Consider the following 17,030-nt stretch of genomic DNA (forward strand, 5'->3'; position numbering starts at 1 on the left):
GTACTCGCGAACCGACTTCTTGTTCTGGCGATAGGTGCGGAGAAACGCTTTAGCCCTTTGACTCGCGTTGACATCTTCAAATCTCGCCCGCAGCGCCCACATGAATGCTCGCAAATTCAAAAGTTCCGGACCGCGGTCATTGTGCAGTCCAACATACCATGTGGCGGCGTCTCCTTTCAGTCTTGCCGAGATGACATCAATAAGACCAGCTTCATTTCGGAACAGGTGTCGACTTTCTTCTACGAATTTATGCACCCTCACCGTGAAGAAAGCGAGTTCATCTGGGTTGCCGTCGAAGGTAGCCTCCAGTAGATCCTTGGGTCTGGGCCGTGGAGGCCTTACCAACGGGCCCAGCTGAGCCGGAACTCCCCTGGGAGGGAAACCCGGCACAACCGGTGGCCCCGCTGGCATTGGCCTCAGTGGTGGCGGCAGACCCGGCACCGGCGGACCCCCCGGCATCGGCGGTTGCACAGGCACTTGCAGAGGCGGTCTCACTGGCGGCTGTACAGGTACCTGCTGCGCTGGAACTCCCGGTGCTTGCAGCGGTGGTCCCGTCAGCGGTTGAGCAGGCATCGGCGGCGCGGGAAGTCCCGGTGCAGGAGCAACTTGTTGCTGCGCGGCGTGTGCGTCAAGGAAATTAGCCATTCGAACGTCCATCATTCCCGGCAGACCTTCCATCACATCCTGGAATGCCCGCAACAAGTCTCTCACCGAGTCTTCCAGTTCTGCTAGTCGTTCCCCGGTGGTTTCTTCCGGGATGGGGTCCCGAGGGCGGTAGTCCGGGGGTGGGTCATAGTCCTCTTCCGTTGGGAAGACTCCGGTGCCCTCCTCATCTCCTGCGTGGCCCCGCGGTCCCGACGGCTCGAACATCCACTCCTCGAGGTCCCGCTCGGGGCTCCCCTTCTCCGAGGTAGCCCCCGGCTCCGGGAACAATCCCTTGTCAAATAGACTCTCACGTAATCCGCTCCCCCGACGGGAGTACACCTCACGGGTGCCCTGGGTGTTGTACATAGTCCAATCATCCTGCTGGTGAGTCTTCCGCGGACCCCATTGCGAAGGGGTCGGAGGCGGCCAAGACAGATGTGCAGGCAGGCGGGGAATCGCTCCCCCCACGGAGTACACCTCACGGGTGCCCTGAGTGTTGTACATAGTCCAATCATCTTGCTGGTGAGTCTTCCGCGGACCCCATTGCGAAGGGGTCGGAGGCGGCCAAGACAGATGTGCAGGCAGGCGGGGAATCGCTCCCCCCACGGCACCCTCCATCGAGGCTGCAGTCGTGAACACCAACGACGCGGAGGTTTGTGGGACCGATCCCGAGTCCCCCTCCGTGTTAGGAAGATTTCCCTCAATTCCGCTCATGATCTTGCCAGATTCGGAACGATAGGAAAAAGGGAGTTCTAACAATATGTTGGATCCCCAAGCATCGAGAATAAATCCACGTTTTCAAGAAAAGCAAAATTTATTTCAAAGCGTTGAAGACATACTCAAACACGTTCTTTGTTAGAACTGGGGATACACAGTTAGGGCAAGCATAATAAAGGGACTTCAAATAGATACAGGTCCAATGAATAGCTTTCCCGCTGGCGGGCTAAAGAAACAGTTGCGCGCCCAGTCTATGGGAACCAGGCAGAGCATTAGTCAAAACACAGGTGCAGTACTCATGGGAAAAGCAATAGCCAAGCATTACAGCATCTTCTCCCCCACACAACCTCCAGCAGTTATCTTTTGCATTCCAACGCAGGAGCAGGATGATAGAAACCAAGCCGGGTGCAACAGGGAAGGATATGTACACAGAGGTCACAGAAAACAGAATGGCAGCTTGCTGACACCATAACTTAATGGAAGACAGTTCCTAACCTTCAGCAAAAGCTGTCAGTTTGTTTTAAAGCTTCTGCCCTTACAAAAATGAGTCCCATTTTGAAAAAAATGAAAGCTGAGACACTCAGGAATACAGGCAAATTGCTAGAGTTTGTAGTGAAGGTCATTTCCTAGGATTTCTCATGGAATGTGACCTGCTGCGTACATGGAGTCATGGTTTCCCATATGTACACATGCACACAAGGTTAGAGTTTCCTCTCCTCTACTGTGCAGTGAAACTAATGGGGACATAGATTAGCCAACCTACAAAAAGGCCTTTTCTATGATTTACCATCTTGCTTTTTGATCAGCTCACTCCTCACCAAACAGCCAGTGTGGTGAAATGGCCAGAGGGTTGGATTCAGATCTGGCAGACCCAGGTTTGAATCCAATTTTTGCCACAGAAGCTCATGGGCTACCTCGGGGCAGTTGCTTTTTCTCAGCCTAACCCACTCAACATGGTTGTAGTTGTGAAGATAAAAGAGAAGAGGGGGAAATGTCATGCTCTGGATTGCCATTAGGAAGAAAAGTGGAGTATTTGAAGGTTTGTGTACTGCAGTACTTTGACCAAGGCACTTTTTGAGAGTTCTGCTCATAAATGACATTTCTGCCTAAGGACAGGATGCTTTCAAATATGAACTCCCACACACTTTTTTTAAAAAAAAGCAGACTTCAGCATCCCAAGAGTCTCTATTTGGGGCTGGGTAAGAGGTGCTGCTCAGAGGTCAGAAGGTCTGCTGGCAGGAGGAGGAGGTGCACTGGACTCCTAGAAAGCCCAACAGGACCTGCACTTTTTGAACTTTTGTCTGAGAATTCAAAGGCTGTGCATTTGAGTCCCACCAAAGCCCATTTGAGGGAAGGCTGAATGGTAGAGCAGGTGCTTTGCATAAAGGTCTCCAATCCCTGGTCTTTCTAGTTAGAAACAGTCCCTGGGAGCAAGGCCAGGAAAGACTATTTCGTGTCCAAGACCCCAGGGGGGTGCTGCCAATACCAGGTTAGATGGACCTTACTCAGGGTAAGGTAGTTTCATATGATCAACTGGTGACCCCTAAGAGATCTAAAACAGACTATACATATTTGTGGGTCCTCCTGATCACCTGGTTGTTCTTCAGCCAAAAGAAGAAAAAGAGAAGAGATTGGATTTATATATAATAATAATAGATAATATATATAATTAAATATAATATCTATAAATCCAATCTCTTCTTATTATTATTATACCCCGCCGTTCACTACCCAAAGGTGTCTCAGAGCGGCTTACAAACTCCTTTCCCTTCCCCTCCCCACAACAGACACCCTGTGAGGTAGGTGGGGCTGAGAGAGCTCTTGACAGAAACTGCTTTTTTCAAGAACAGCTCTTATCAGAACTACGGCTTGCCCAAGGTCATCCAGCCAGGTGCAAGTGGAGGAGTGGGGAATCAAACCCGGTTTTCCCAGATTAGAGTCCGCGCACTTAACCACTAGACCAAACTGGCTCTCTCAGCCGCACCTACCTCACAGGGGGAGGGGAGGGGAAAGGAGTTTGTAAGCTGCTCTGAGACATCTTTGGGTAGTGAAGGGCGGGGTATAAATCCAATCTCCTCCTCCTCCTCTTCTTCGAAAAGAACCACCTCACATTTAGGGTTACCAACTGCCTTTTCCTGAACCAAAAATCCCTGAATGCTTTAGCCCTACCTCAGAGGGAAGGTGCTCCAGCACCTTAATCATTTCGATTGGTTTCTTCTATATGTTTCTAACTCTACTTTTTTTTTTTTTAAAACAAAAATAGCCCAACAGGGCTTTGAGCTTGAAATGTGCAAGGAAGCTTCCAACATGACTTCCCAGCCCATAGCATGTTTTAGAGGGTTAGTTGTGTTAGTCTGCAGCAAAACAGATTCACATCAAGAAGGAGGAGGAGGAGGAGGAGGAGGAGGAGAAGAAGAGATTAGATTTATACCTCGCCCTTCACTTGGAATTTCAGAGCATCTTACAAACTCCTTTCCCTCCCTGCCCCCCACAACAGACACCCTGTGAGGTAGGTGGGGCTGAGAGAGCTCTGACAGAAACTGCCCTTTCAAGGACAGCTCTGACAGAACGATGACTTGCCCAAGGTCATCCAGCAGGTGCAAGTGGAGGAGTGGGGAATCAAACCCGTTTCTCCCAGATTAGAGTCCGCACACTTAACCACTACACCAAACTGGCTCTCAAAGCACAACAGCTTGTTTTATCTGGGTGGAATCAAAAGAATGGCATCATTTACATATGTCACCACTTGCATGGAACAAACTTCTGTGAGACACAAACACACTCAAAGTGGGTATCATTTTAAAGTAGCAGAATGTGGGTCTGTTGCATGGAGCCAGAGACTTTCATGGCACAGAAGTGCACCTTCCTGATCCCTAATTTGGAGCTGAGGTAGGTGGTGGCCAGAGACAGGGCTCTTCAGTGGGTGGCACCTTGCCTGTGGAATGCCCTTCCCTTTCAGGCCTGCCTGGCTTTACACTACTTTCTTTTAGGCACCAAGTCCAAATGTTTCTGCACAAGGGCCATGCTAATCTTCTCTGTATCATTCCAATTTTAGTATATGTGCTGCTGAAATAAAAAAAACTATTATTATTATTATTAAAAAAAAAAAAGCAAGCCCAAACGTTTCTGCTTCCTCAGGCTTTGTACTCAATTCAATTCAAAACCTTTATTGGCATGGACAGGCTTTGTACTAAGGGGCTGAACTTTTAGGTATCATTTTATAGTCTGATTTTAGCCTGAGAACGTTTAAGACCCATTTTAAGACCCTGAGAACATTCAAGACCCTGCTTTGTGTTTTATGTTGCGTTCTGTTCTGCTGTGTTTTGAATGGTGGGCTTTAGTAACTTGTATGAAGTTTTATGTTTTATTTTGTAAGCTGCCTCAAGCACAGAGAGCTCCTTGGAGAGGCAGCACACAAAATTTTTCAAACAAATAAGTAACCAATTAAAGCTTTAATCAATGAACTGTACCAATCAAGAGACTGGAGGCCCATGCCTGGTCCAGAGCTGCAGTGTCCCAGTCACCACTTCAGTGAAACCCAGAGGCATGGGGGGAGGGGGGCAAAGCTACTGGATGGGACAGCCTCAAGCAGCTGCTTCTTAGCCATTGGAGTCCCCCAGGAATCCAGACATTTGCATGCCTCACGAACATCCAACGCATCCCTTTGGCTCTGGTCCTCGCCTCCTCGGTGCCACGTGCCAGTTGGCATAGAGAACATGGACTCCACAGGCCCTCACAGCAGCTGCACACAGGCACGCTCCACTGGCAGCACTTTACAGAGTCTGTTTTTTGGGTTGATGCTGGATCCTGCTGGTTTCTCTTGAATGCTTTATACTATCCTCTTTTGTCTTCTGATTACTCGGCTGCTGTGTTTTACATTTTTTAAACTGAAATTTGGAATTGAGATCCCCCCCCCTTACTGTTAAGTCATTATGGGGGTATTTTTACGCCAAAAAAGGTGAGTTTAAAATATTTAAAACAACAAATGGATGAAAGCATTGTCTGGGTATTTTAAAAAAGGATAAGCTTGGGGATAAGCTTCATCTTTGTTGAAACTGAGCTAAATTTTGTTCCACCTGCAGACTTCCACTTCCCAAGAAGCTCAGATGCTTTTTAGACCCTTCCCTTCTACAAGTTTCTAGCAAGCCTGCAAAGAAATGTTAAAGCCCTGGTGCATCCCCCAAAGCTGCGTTGGTTCAGTATGACTTCTGGCAAGCAAGGGGTGAGGTTTCAGAGTCTTCCCCTATCCTGAGACTCACAGGAACAGAAATGGTCCAAGAAGATTCACCCAGGGATATCTTGGATTTCCTTCTTCTGATCCACCCATCTTTTTTTTCCTTGCAAGTTTTCAAGGATGCTGATAGATTTTTTAAAAAAATCATTGCTATTGCACTGCTTCCAATTTGCTTCTTTTTTGCTTTTTAGTATTCAGTTTGGTTGGTGTGATGCTTTTTTAGAGTGTCAGTGTGCATGTTATATAGTGTTCTGGGTTGACTTGCACACAGGTTTCCTGCAGAAAGGTGACTAAATAACACCACCAAGGTTCATGGATCCTGAGGCTTAAACCCGCCCCCCCAATTCCCTGGCTCCACATCAGTTCACACACCTTGACTTTTCTCTCCAGGAGAGAAGAAGTAATTGTTTTTGGCCAGGGCTTTCAGATGCAAGAGGGCTTTGTTAACAACCCTAACAGATAGCTCTTGAGCATACCAAGAGTCAAGTATTGATAGAATCCCTTTTGTGTCTCCTAAAAGATCAGCCAGGGGCCACTGGAGATTTCTAGCTGCAGCTCATGCTTTGGAACCCACCCCTCCCTTCCATAACTGGCAAGACACCGCTGCTAAATGGATAAGCTGCAACAGAGGAACTCTGCTAATAAGCCCTTGGCAAGGATTTGTTTTCTGTCTGTGATTCTTGTAGTCTGAGGACCTCTTTGCCAGAAGGAAAATGGAATAACTATGGTCTTCTTTTGTGAAAGTTCCTGGGCTGGACTGATGTGCAAGGGAGGAGTTGGGGGGGGGGTTGTTGCTACCAAAGCCTTTAGCACACACACAGCCTGGCACCACCACTTGGAAAAGCATCAGCTATTTTGTTTTGTGATAAACGTGGTTATCACAAAGATGGTGGCCTGCCAAAATGGACAGCCTCCTAAACCCATAGCCAGCAACCAGTGTTACAAGAAGACTATGGTGAGGAGGTCGGGTGTGTGTGTGTGAGCCACCTTTACTTGGTAAAATGAACAAGAAGTCCAGCCCCACAGCCACCTGGCTTCCCACACATTTATTTATTTAATTTATACCCCGCTTTTCTTCTCAATAGAGATCCAAAGTGGCCTATGTAATCTCTCCTCTCCTCCATTTTATCCTCAAAACAACCCTGTGAGGCAGGTTAGGCTGCGAGTGTGGGAGTGGCCCAAGGTCACCGAGTGAGCTTCCATGGCACAAGTGGGGATTCAAACCCAGGTCTCCCAGATCCTAGTCCAGCACTCTTAACCACTAGACCTAGGGTTGTCAGCTCCACGTTGGGAAGTAACTGGAGATTTTGGGGGTGGAGCCTGGGGAGGGCTGGGGAGGGGCTTCAATGGGGAAGTCCACTTTCTGAAGCAGCCATTTTTTCCAGGTGAACTGGTTTCTGTCACCTGGAGATCAGTTGTAACAGCGGGAGGTATTATTATACTAGCCATCACCTGGAAGTTGACAACCCTAACTAGATCACACTGACTCTCCATTTGGCTCTTCACATTCCTCCTGGTTCTCCGCCATCTTGGGCCCAAAGCCCTTGCTAGGCCTTGCTGTGATTCTCTTCTCCTTAATACTGACAGAAATCAGGTGACAGGGACCACTGTAAGATGAAGCAATGATTCCCTCCCACTTCACACACTGATCAGTTTGTCCTAGGTCTCAGGCTCTGGAATTCTGCCCTAGAATCTGGAAACCAAACTAGATGTCACATTTTTTAATAAGTCAGATTTGGGAAACCCTGAGCCATCTTCCCCTCTTCTTAACTAGAAGGCAACCACTGAGAACTTATTTTACAAGCACAATAAGGGCTTGATTTACATTGGGCCTACAACATGTGGGGAGAGGTTTTAGCTTTCTCCCCATGCCACTTTCCCAGCTTAAAATGGCCCTGGGGGGTGACATTATTTGCCCCTTTTGGGTGGCTACACAGCTATGGCTTCACTTAACTTTTTATTTACTGGTGATTTTGACGTTTAAAAATTGATATTTATATTAAAAGAAGAAGCCTCACATCCCTGTCCATACAATTCCCAGATTCTTCTCATTTTCAGCAAAATTTCCAAAGAGCTTTAAAAAAACCCTCAAGCTGATTGATTTATTGCCAAACTATTCTTTACCAACAGAATAAACTGCCAAAAGAGATGTTGAAATCTCCTTCCTTGGAGGCTTTTTAGAGATATTTGCCATCACTCCATCTATCTGACTGCGAACGTGATGTCTCTGTTCTTAACAGTAAGTGGTGAAATGGGACTACCCACAGACCAAGTCAGAGCTTGGGGGACTCCCCCAGCTATGTAGAACACAACTACATAGTTGTGTAGTAGACATGGCCTGGCCATTGAAATTAATGGCGCTTTAAAGTTTAGGAGGCAGATACACCAACAACCAGCTGGAGAGTACCCCCTCCTCCCTAGCTACTTTTGCCTCCCCAACAGGATTCGATCCCAATATTATTCAGAGTGGAATTGTGTCAGAGCGCAGGAATGGTATGGATATTGCTCAACCGGATCTGATACCCAAAATATCGGGCATCTTACTGGATCGGCAGTATCTGACCGTACACCCCTATTGTCCCAGTCTTGAACCCTTTAGTGCATATTGGGGGAGGGGGGGAGGACAGATATCCCCATCATCTCTCCCTTCTCTCAATTCTTCATGAGCTGCCAACTTGATACCAAATGGTAACGTCCTAACCCACTCATCTTCAGCCTTCTGAACCCAATCTTTTGTTTTAAGTTATTAATGGAGGTGTCCATCTCTTCCCCCTTATTTCTCTTTTTTCCTCCATCTTTTAAAAAGAAAATGTCTGTAACATTAATGGTGTTAGCCCTTCCCTTAGCTGGAGGCATGGTCCACTGTTAGCTCAGGGCCCACCACTTGAAGAACACCTCTCTGGTTGCATCCTGCTTCAGCGTCAACCCTAAAAATAATATTGGCAAAAGAAGAAAGCCCTGAAGTTAGAATCATAGATTCATAGAGTTGGAACGGACCTCCAGGGTCATCTAGTCCAACTCCCTGCACAATGCAGGAAATTCACAAATGCCTCTCCCCCACCTCCAGTGACCCCTGCTCTATACCCAGAAGAGGGTCAAAACCTCCCACCCTTCAGAACCCCTGGCCAAACTGGCCTGGAGATTGCTTCCTGACCCTAAAATGGCAATCAGCATTTCCCTGTGTGTGTAAGAAAGGGCCACAAGAACTAAGCACTGAGGCAGCCCTTCCTGTTCTCCCTTCTCGTGATCTGCCTAAGTTCACAGAGTCAGCGTTGCTGCCAGATGGGCCATCTAGCCTCTGTTTGAAAACCTCCAAAGAAGGAGAGCCCACCACCTCCCGAGGAAGCCTGTTCCAGTGGGGAACCGCTAAAAAAAACCGCTCTGTCAGGAAGTTCTTCCTAATGTTTAGCTGAAAACTCTTTTGATTTAATTTCAACCTGTTGGTTCTGGTCCGACCTTCTTGTACAGTTGCTTGTACAGTAGGACTGGGCCCTGACTGGGAACAAAGCTACCAAAAAAAAAAAAGATATTAAGTAAATTGATACACTGCTGCCCTTCAAAAGCACCTAAAATCTGCTGCCTGAAGCAGCTGTTTCAAATCTTCCTCATTCAAGGGCTGGCTCTGAACCAAAACCCCACTTGGAGGAAACTCTTTGGGGGGTTGTCTAAACCATGCTTTCTCTTGTTACTTTTATATGATCAGCACCCCATTCCTAGGTACAACTCCTGATCACTCAAATTGCTGCATGGTGGGAAAATAAGCTATCTTCAGAGGGGCAAATCTATTCTGTAGCTTCGATGATGGAAAACAAAAATCCCACACCACTGGAGATGCCAGCTTACAGTTGGGATCTGGGGATCCCCTAGAATTACTGCTCAAATCCAGACACAGTGATCAGTTCCCCTGCAGAAAATGGATGCTTTGGAGGGTGGACTCTGTGGCACTGAACCCCACTGAGGTCCCTGTCCTCCCCAGGCTCCACTCCCAAATCTCCAGGAGTTTCCCAACTCAAGTTCTGGCAATCTTACCCCCCCCCCATCCCCTGCCGGTGGGCAGAGGGACCTGGCAACCCTAAAAGAAAGAAAGAAACAAACAAACAGGAATTCTACTCTTGCTTCTTCCCATGAAATGTACAAAGAAATCCCCAAATACTGCTTCAGAGGAAAAATAACCACTTTTTTTTTTTTTTTGCCTTGAACGCAACTGCGGCATGTAGTTGTTTTGAAGGAACTTTGTCCTCGGAGCCAGCAACCAAGATGAGTAACTCCTGACCAAGCATTATTTTTAGTTTGCCTTCAGGGGTTTCCATCCGCGGACAAAGCCCTTTTACTGTGGTTGACTTTTCAATCTGCCATGCTACTGTAACTGACATGTGCAAGGTGGGGTTCAGGACATGTTGACACCCAATAAGGAAATCCAAGTGGTGCTCCCAGGATTGGGGAGTGGGGGTTGTCCTTCATGACCTAAAAAGGAGCAGTGCAAAAGCACTGGAGGGGATAAAAACTTCATCCTTTCCCATTTTAAAGTGCAAAACTGCTCTGAGAATTACAACAGGGATCAGATGGGTTAGTGACATCTCAGGCACCATGCAATAGGTACCCCTCCACAGCTAGATTTTCTCTGATATATTGGAAAGTAGAGCTCTTCTGAACTGCAAAATGTCTTCTTGTTTAAGGAGCAGCAAAACTGCTTCTGCCACATTTACAGTGCTACATCTGTCTTTACGTCTCCTCTCCCTACCCCAATTCCCTTCCAAAACACTCTAAAAGATATCACGTCACACAACTGCTCCACCACAAAGAGAAGCCAGCCCAAATCCACTCAGCTCACACACTCCCTATGTCAAGTGGGTCATGTGAACTGGCCTTCAAATACACGAGTTGCAGTTAAAAGAATGCCTGATACAAAAACCCAATTCTGCTTTGAGGATTTTTTTTTCTAATAAAGGAGGAGAAAAAGAAGTATCCCCGTGCCTCTGCTTAAGGGAATGCTCCTCCTGTGGAAACATAACACTAAGAATGGGAATATAAGTGAGCCATGGGTCCCGCAAATTATCTCAAGTTCTCCTATGCATGAATAAAGTATGAGCTGAAATCACTATGCTATGCCTCAGTCTCAGTACTTTATACCAGATATCCTTCCTCACTCTTCTCCTCTGTAAATCCCAGCAGTTAGGGGCTTAATAACTTCATTAAATGGCAGCCATTTTAAATGTTTGCTGTCTAGTACAATGATCTGCTTTGCAGCAGGTAACAACAGAAGTTGCTTCTGTCTGGAAGCAGACAATGGTAGCTCTAAATGAGCCTGCTTGATAGGAGGATGCTACATTCAGACAGCAAAAGGAGAAGTAGTTGGATCCCTTTTTGCACATAAAGCAATATATATCCCAGACACTCTTCCAGACAGCAAAAATCTGCTTGCTTTGCTGAAAAAATATACCAGTTATTTGTTGCCCAATCACAGACCAGAGTTGAATAAGCAAGTGATGATTAATTCCTAAGGCACGTGATTCAGTTCTATTGATAAAACGAAGGGTAATGAATAGGGATGTAACATCAGGGTGAGTTTCAAGAGCAAGTTTCCCCAAACCAACACAGTTCCTGTAGCCTGGATCAAGCCTCAGGTAAAATGGTCAGCATAATACAGCTAAGCCTTGCTTCAGGGTTGCTAGACTTGCTATTGCAATAAAACCTTGCATTTTTAAAAATTAACAGAGAACCTGTCTCCTACCACTCTGCAAAGTTGGACGCCTTTCCTCCAGCCTAAAGAGCCTTTCTCCAGTGTAAGGGGCCCTTCTTCTACATTCCTCCAGCCTCTGGTAGGTTACTGTAGTGCTGAAGAGGCAGAGGGTACTATTTTACTGAGTTTGTTTTTTAAAATCTTTACACTGTGGAGCCAAAATGTGGGACTGAGCAGGAATCCTTGTGGTATTAACTTTAACTTTTTTAAAAAATTGCAAAACGTCTTCATTATTAGGGGGGAAAGAAATGTAACCTAGTGACATGACATGTGCTAGCCAAAAGATCCCCACCACAGCCATAAGGCAATCAGCATTCATTTTCCTATCTTGGGAGGGGGTGATTGGCATTTCAGTGCAGACATACGCTGGGAGTCCCATGTCTGGAATGGAATCCCTGATGTTGTGCAGACCCAATTTGGATTAGGGCCACATCATATGGATAGAGGGGCTTAAGGGCTCACCCCACCCCCGCACCATTTTCTCAACCTGAAACAGTCCAGGGAGCTGCTATTCACCTCGCTGTGGACTTAATGTTTACCAAGCTACATGTTTATGATTCCCCAATTGGGCAATTAACAGGTTGTGGGAAGGCTTAATCCCCCACAACCCACATGCTGTGGCCCCAATCAAAATTGCACTATTGCATCCCTGGGACTTGAGTTCCCAGCATGGAACTCTAGGTCTTCATGTCTTCATGGTGTCCTTTGTAACATGTGGACTGGCCCTCTCTGAAGGAAGTTGGTGTAAAGGGGGGGACACTCATCCCTAGTACAAATCACTTACGAAGTCCCATAAAACCCTGCCCTGCAGAGGCATCTCCCCGTTTCGAAGTGACATTCCCCGTTGAAGCAGTCGCTGCAGACAAAGGCACAATTCTCGCCGTACGTCCCATTGCGGCACTTGGTCTCACACCTAGAGAAAGGACATAACAGACCATTCAGCTGGGAGGATGGTGATTTGAGGAAGCAGAAAGGGAAGGCCAGCATGGCAAAGGGACAACTTCAGCTTATGGTCACCATTCAATTATCCTTAGTCTACTAAGCAAACTGGACACTGTAGTCATCTGTTTGAATTTAACCAACCCAACAGAGAAGCCTCCCCAGTGTTAGGAATTCAGAGGCTTGAATCAAAAACTTCATGGGCCAGGGCTGAGATCAAACCAGACCTGGGACTGTGTGTGCACCCAGGCCCAGAAAGGAACTGGGAGTGTGCAATATCGACCCCTGTGACTGGCAGGCAGTATGAAGCCTTTGAAGCCTTTGGATTGTAAAGGTTTGATCTTGATGCTAGGAACCTCGACAACATAGTAGGATCTTCCCAGAAGACTTTGGCTTTTAACTTTGCCTGCTAACTTTAACTTCACAGACCCTGAGCTCAAAGAGGCACCCTCCAGGTCTAGACTAAAGCAGGCCTACGTAGCCCCAACCTGGCCCTGATGCTCAGTACTGACATGAGAGGCCCAAGCCATCCCCATTCCGGGACTTACCTGTCTCCAATCCAGCCAGGATTGCAGAGTGAACACTTGCCATTGATATGGTTGCAAGTGTGGCCATCCTTACACGAAGGGCAGATCTGCTCACAGCCTTCTCCATAGAAGCCCGGGGCACACACCTGGTCACACTTGGTGCCGTTCCAACCTGCTTCGCATGCCAGGCAGAGGCCATCCACAATTGTGCATGGCTGCAGACCCTTGCACTGGCCACACCTGTAAAAGCCATGGAAATGGGCACAGGTCTTTCAGCAGTCCAGCCAAATAGCCAAAGCAACAACCCCCCTCCTTTCTTCCTGAGTTAGCTACCTGTGAGCCCATAGCATGCTCAGGGCTGGCCTTACCCTCCAGGTGACCTTCAGCCATAGTTCAGGACCGCGTGTAATAGGGCTGCTGCTTCTGCTAGTTTTCCTTAGTGATCAGGGATATTTTTTAGCACAGCAAAACACAACAGTGAGCCCATCACTATGCATGGGAGATACGCAGGTGGAGGAGCATAATTCTCTTCTCGAGATCCGGCACCCACAAAATAGGAAAGGTGTATATGCAACAAAGACCCTGGGAACTAATCTCTAAAGTCCATTATACTTTGCATCTGATTTTGCTTGCATGTAATTAGCACATGCTGACCAATGAGTTTTTCTTGAAATATCACATCCCAGCTTCTGAATGAATCATTATTTTGTGTTGGGACTTACTGATGGATTCCTCCCAAATATAGAAGCTTAAAAACGAGGGAAGCCCTACAATGAACTAGTAATTTTTGTTTGTATGCCTGATGGTTCATGAATGCCATGAAACTTAAAACTTTTTTCCCTATGGCCGTGAGGACTAGAAACTTACTTTTTAAAAAAAATACGAGGAGAATTTTTAGCATTCCAAGAAAAGGCCACCACCAGAGAAGACCTTCTGACTGCATGCAGGCAACAGCTTTCCAGAGACCTGAAGGTGTGATGGCAGATCCATACTTGCTTATAGTTTGACAGGTTTATTTGTGCTCTATTGGAGAAGGTTCCATCAATTTTTTAAGCATGACACAAGTACAGCAAGGCCCAAACTGCACATTATGATTTGTATTGTGTAGGGACAGGATTTCCTTAACCTTACTTTGATTCAGGCTGTCACACATGTGGGGGAACTTGTTTACCAGGCAACCAGGACCCTGATTTGGTTTGAGACTGTTGCAATGGGGGAGGAGGGATTTCAGCCTCCCCCCACCATACCATTTTCACAACTGAAACAGCCTTGGAGGGGCACTATTTGCCCGGTTGGGGGGGGGGGGCTGCGCATGTACTGACACACTCAAAAATTGGTATGGCTTTATTATCTAAATCAATTAGTAAGAACATTAACAACATAGAAATAGCAGCAGTTATTCATGCTGACCATTCTACAATTTTGATAACTGTATGAACAAGGAGATTAGGTAAAATAAGACAACTGAAGTTGAATCTTGCAACTTAAATCTTTATCTTACAAATAAAGGAAGTGGTGCAGAAGTTAGGATCTGAGCTACTTTCCCCCCAACTAATTCAAGTCCACAAACTTCAGATTTCACAATGTGAGAAGCAAAAAAAGCTTACATTAGAATAACAGCAACACTGCAGTATAAGAGAAATCCAACTGATAAAACACTTCAGAAAGCTAACTCAGAAAAAGAGAAATTAGAACTAAAGGATATAGAAAATAATGCATAAAATTATGGTGTATAACTCTATGAAATAGGACACAAAACAGGAAAATTGCTGGCTAATAGGCATAAACAAAACGCAAAAGGTGCTATACCTGAAATTACGATGACATCTTCAATGCAAAAATGCGGACATTATGAAATAATTTTTATAGTTATATGAAGAGACATTTTACTTATCACAAACCTGCAGAACAGGCCACAGAATTTTTTTTAGGGGAAATAAGTATTCCAAAAGTATCCAAGAAGTGTCTAGAAAAATATTTCAGTTAAATAAATGAAAATGGCCTTTAAGGAATTTAAAAAATAAATAAAAGAACAACGCTGCAGGTCCTAGTAGGTGTATACCTGAATATTAACAAGTGTTTTTGCTGGGAGCAAAAAACAATCAACCAATGTAAGATTTTGCATGAATAATATAAAAACTGAAGTCTGCAGCCCACACCAATAATTATTCACTCCATTAAAAGTGTTGCCTCTCATCTTCTTTTCCCACTTTTTGATGTGTAGAAGACAGGAGGGAAAAGGGGAAAAACAGCAATTTTCAGAATAGTGTAGTGGTTAGAGTGTAAGATTAGGATCTGGGAGACCCAGATTTGAATCCCTACTGTGCATGGAAACTCACAGGGTGACCTTAGACTGATCAGTGTGTGAAGTGGGAGGGAATCATTGCTTCATCTTACAATGGTTCCTGTCACCTGATTTCTGTCAGTGCCAAAGGGAAGAGAAACACAGCAAGGCCTAGCTAGGGCTTTGGGCCCAAGATGGCTGAGAGCCAGGAGGAATGTGAAGAGCCAAATGGAGAGTCAGTGTGGTCTAGTTAGGGTTGCCAACCTCCAGGTGATGGCTATTATAATAATATCTCCCGCTGTTACAACTGATCTCCAGGTGACAGAAACCAGTTCACCTGGAGAAAATGGCTGCTTCAGAAAGTGGACTCCATGGCATTATACCCCATGGCATTATATCCCTTCCCTCCCCAAACCCTGCCCTCCTCAGACTCCACCCACCAAATCTCCAGGTATTTCCTAACCTGGACCTGGCAACCCTGTCTGCCATGGAAACTCACGGGGTGACCTTGGACCAATACAAATTAAATTAATACCGATGAAAGGTTTGTCCTTATCAAAAAGGGGGAAAAGGCACCCAAAACGTCAAGCTTGCTTAATTTCCCGAATGCCTTCCTTACCGTCTCCTGCAGCCCTGTCCGTAGAAGCCGGCTGGACATGGTTCTCGGCAGAACTTGCCACGGTAGCCTGGGTCACAGGTGCACGTCCCATCAAGCTGGTTGCATCTGCCCATGTGGCACTGGCAGTAGCGGTCACAACGAGGGCCAAAGGTCCTCCCACGACATTGGCAGCGCCCAGTAAACTGCTCACACGGAGAGTTGCTGCAAGCACACTGGTTGTTGCAGCTGCGGCCCCACCAGCCAGGCTGACAGATACAAGTCCCCGTCTGTTGGTCACACTGAGAGTTGAGGCTGCAGTAGCAAGCGCTGGAACACTGGGGGCCCCACCAGCTGGGCTCGCAGGTGCACTTGCCCATCTTCTGGTCGCACTTCCCATGCTTGCACAAGCAAGGGTTCTCGCACTTTGGACCCCAGCGGTTGGCATTGCAGGTGCACTGCCCTGTCACGTCTTCACACTGCCCATTAGGGTGGCACCGGCACATCTCCTTGCAGTCGGGGCCCCAGAACTGGCGGGGACACTCTGCAGGCAAAACCAGACAGCACCAAGAGACAGTTACCCTGTTTCCCTGAAAATAAGACCTACCCCAAAAATAAGCCCTAGCAGGATTTCTGTGCATTTGTGGTATAAGCCCTAGTGTGTCTTCTTGAGAAAAAATAAATATAAGACAGTGTCTTATTTTCGGGGAAACACGGTAGCAGTACAGCACAAAAGAAGAATTTGCTCCCCAAAACTTCTCCTCTGAACGTTGCTCTCAAAGATACTCCCGATTACTCTCTTGATACTCGGGCCTTTGTGTGTGTTGACAGACAGCATGAGGACTTTGTAGCAGATGCGCGATGGCAGTTTCGTGTTTTCTGCTCCTGACTGCAGCATGCAGGGAGAAGCAACTTCAGTCTGTGTTCGCGTCCTTAAAACTCCCCCACGGAGCCGATGTTGGCTCTGCTGCAAAATCATGTTACTCATGTGACAACGCATAACTTTTGCATCTGAGCCAAGAGCGGCTCTGTGGGGCAGTTTGAGGGCATAAAAACAGCACAGGTGGTGGGAGGCTGAAATGGCTTCTCTCCACATGGTGCAGCTGTGAGTGGGAAAGGGCCAGCCCACACAACGTATGTAGGTACAACCCAACACAGACAGGAGGAGGAGGACAGCAGGAGCAGAAGCTCACCGGCCCAGCTCTCCATCTGTTCACCCACATGTGAGCACACGCTTGCTCCTGCTCCCCCCTCCACGTGCTAGCAGGCCCCCAAGTATGTCACATGTGGTAAAGGCTGCAGGACTAGTGGCCACTTTCCTGTTGGGATAGCTCCTCCTTCCACTGCTT

At 46.8% G+C, this 17,030-nt stretch overlaps 1 protein-coding gene across 1 annotated transcript in view; it reads right to left on the reverse strand.

The window, feature by feature from the left end:
• The window catches only part of SCARF2 (scavenger receptor class F member 2), a 69,572-nt gene that overhangs the window by 28,515 nt on the left and 24,027 nt on the right, over window positions 1-17,030 (reverse strand). Inside the window, exons 4-6 of the mRNA XM_015429598.1 lie at window positions 15,706-16,225; window positions 12,824-13,042; window positions 12,121-12,249 (exon numbers count right to left, since the gene is read on the reverse strand). Coding sequence (XP_015285084.1) covers window positions 12,121-12,249; window positions 12,824-13,042; window positions 15,706-16,225 — 868 coding nt within the window. The remainder of the gene's footprint in view (window positions 1-12,120; window positions 12,250-12,823; window positions 13,043-15,705; window positions 16,226-17,030) is intronic.

The sequence above is a fragment of the Gekko japonicus genome, unplaced genomic scaffold (assembly GCF_001447785.1).
Source record: "Gekko japonicus isolate JY-2015 unplaced genomic scaffold, Gekko_japonicus_V1.1 scaffold409, whole genome shotgun sequence".
NCBI lineage: Eukaryota > Metazoa > Chordata > Lepidosauria > Squamata > Gekkonidae > Gekko > Gekko japonicus.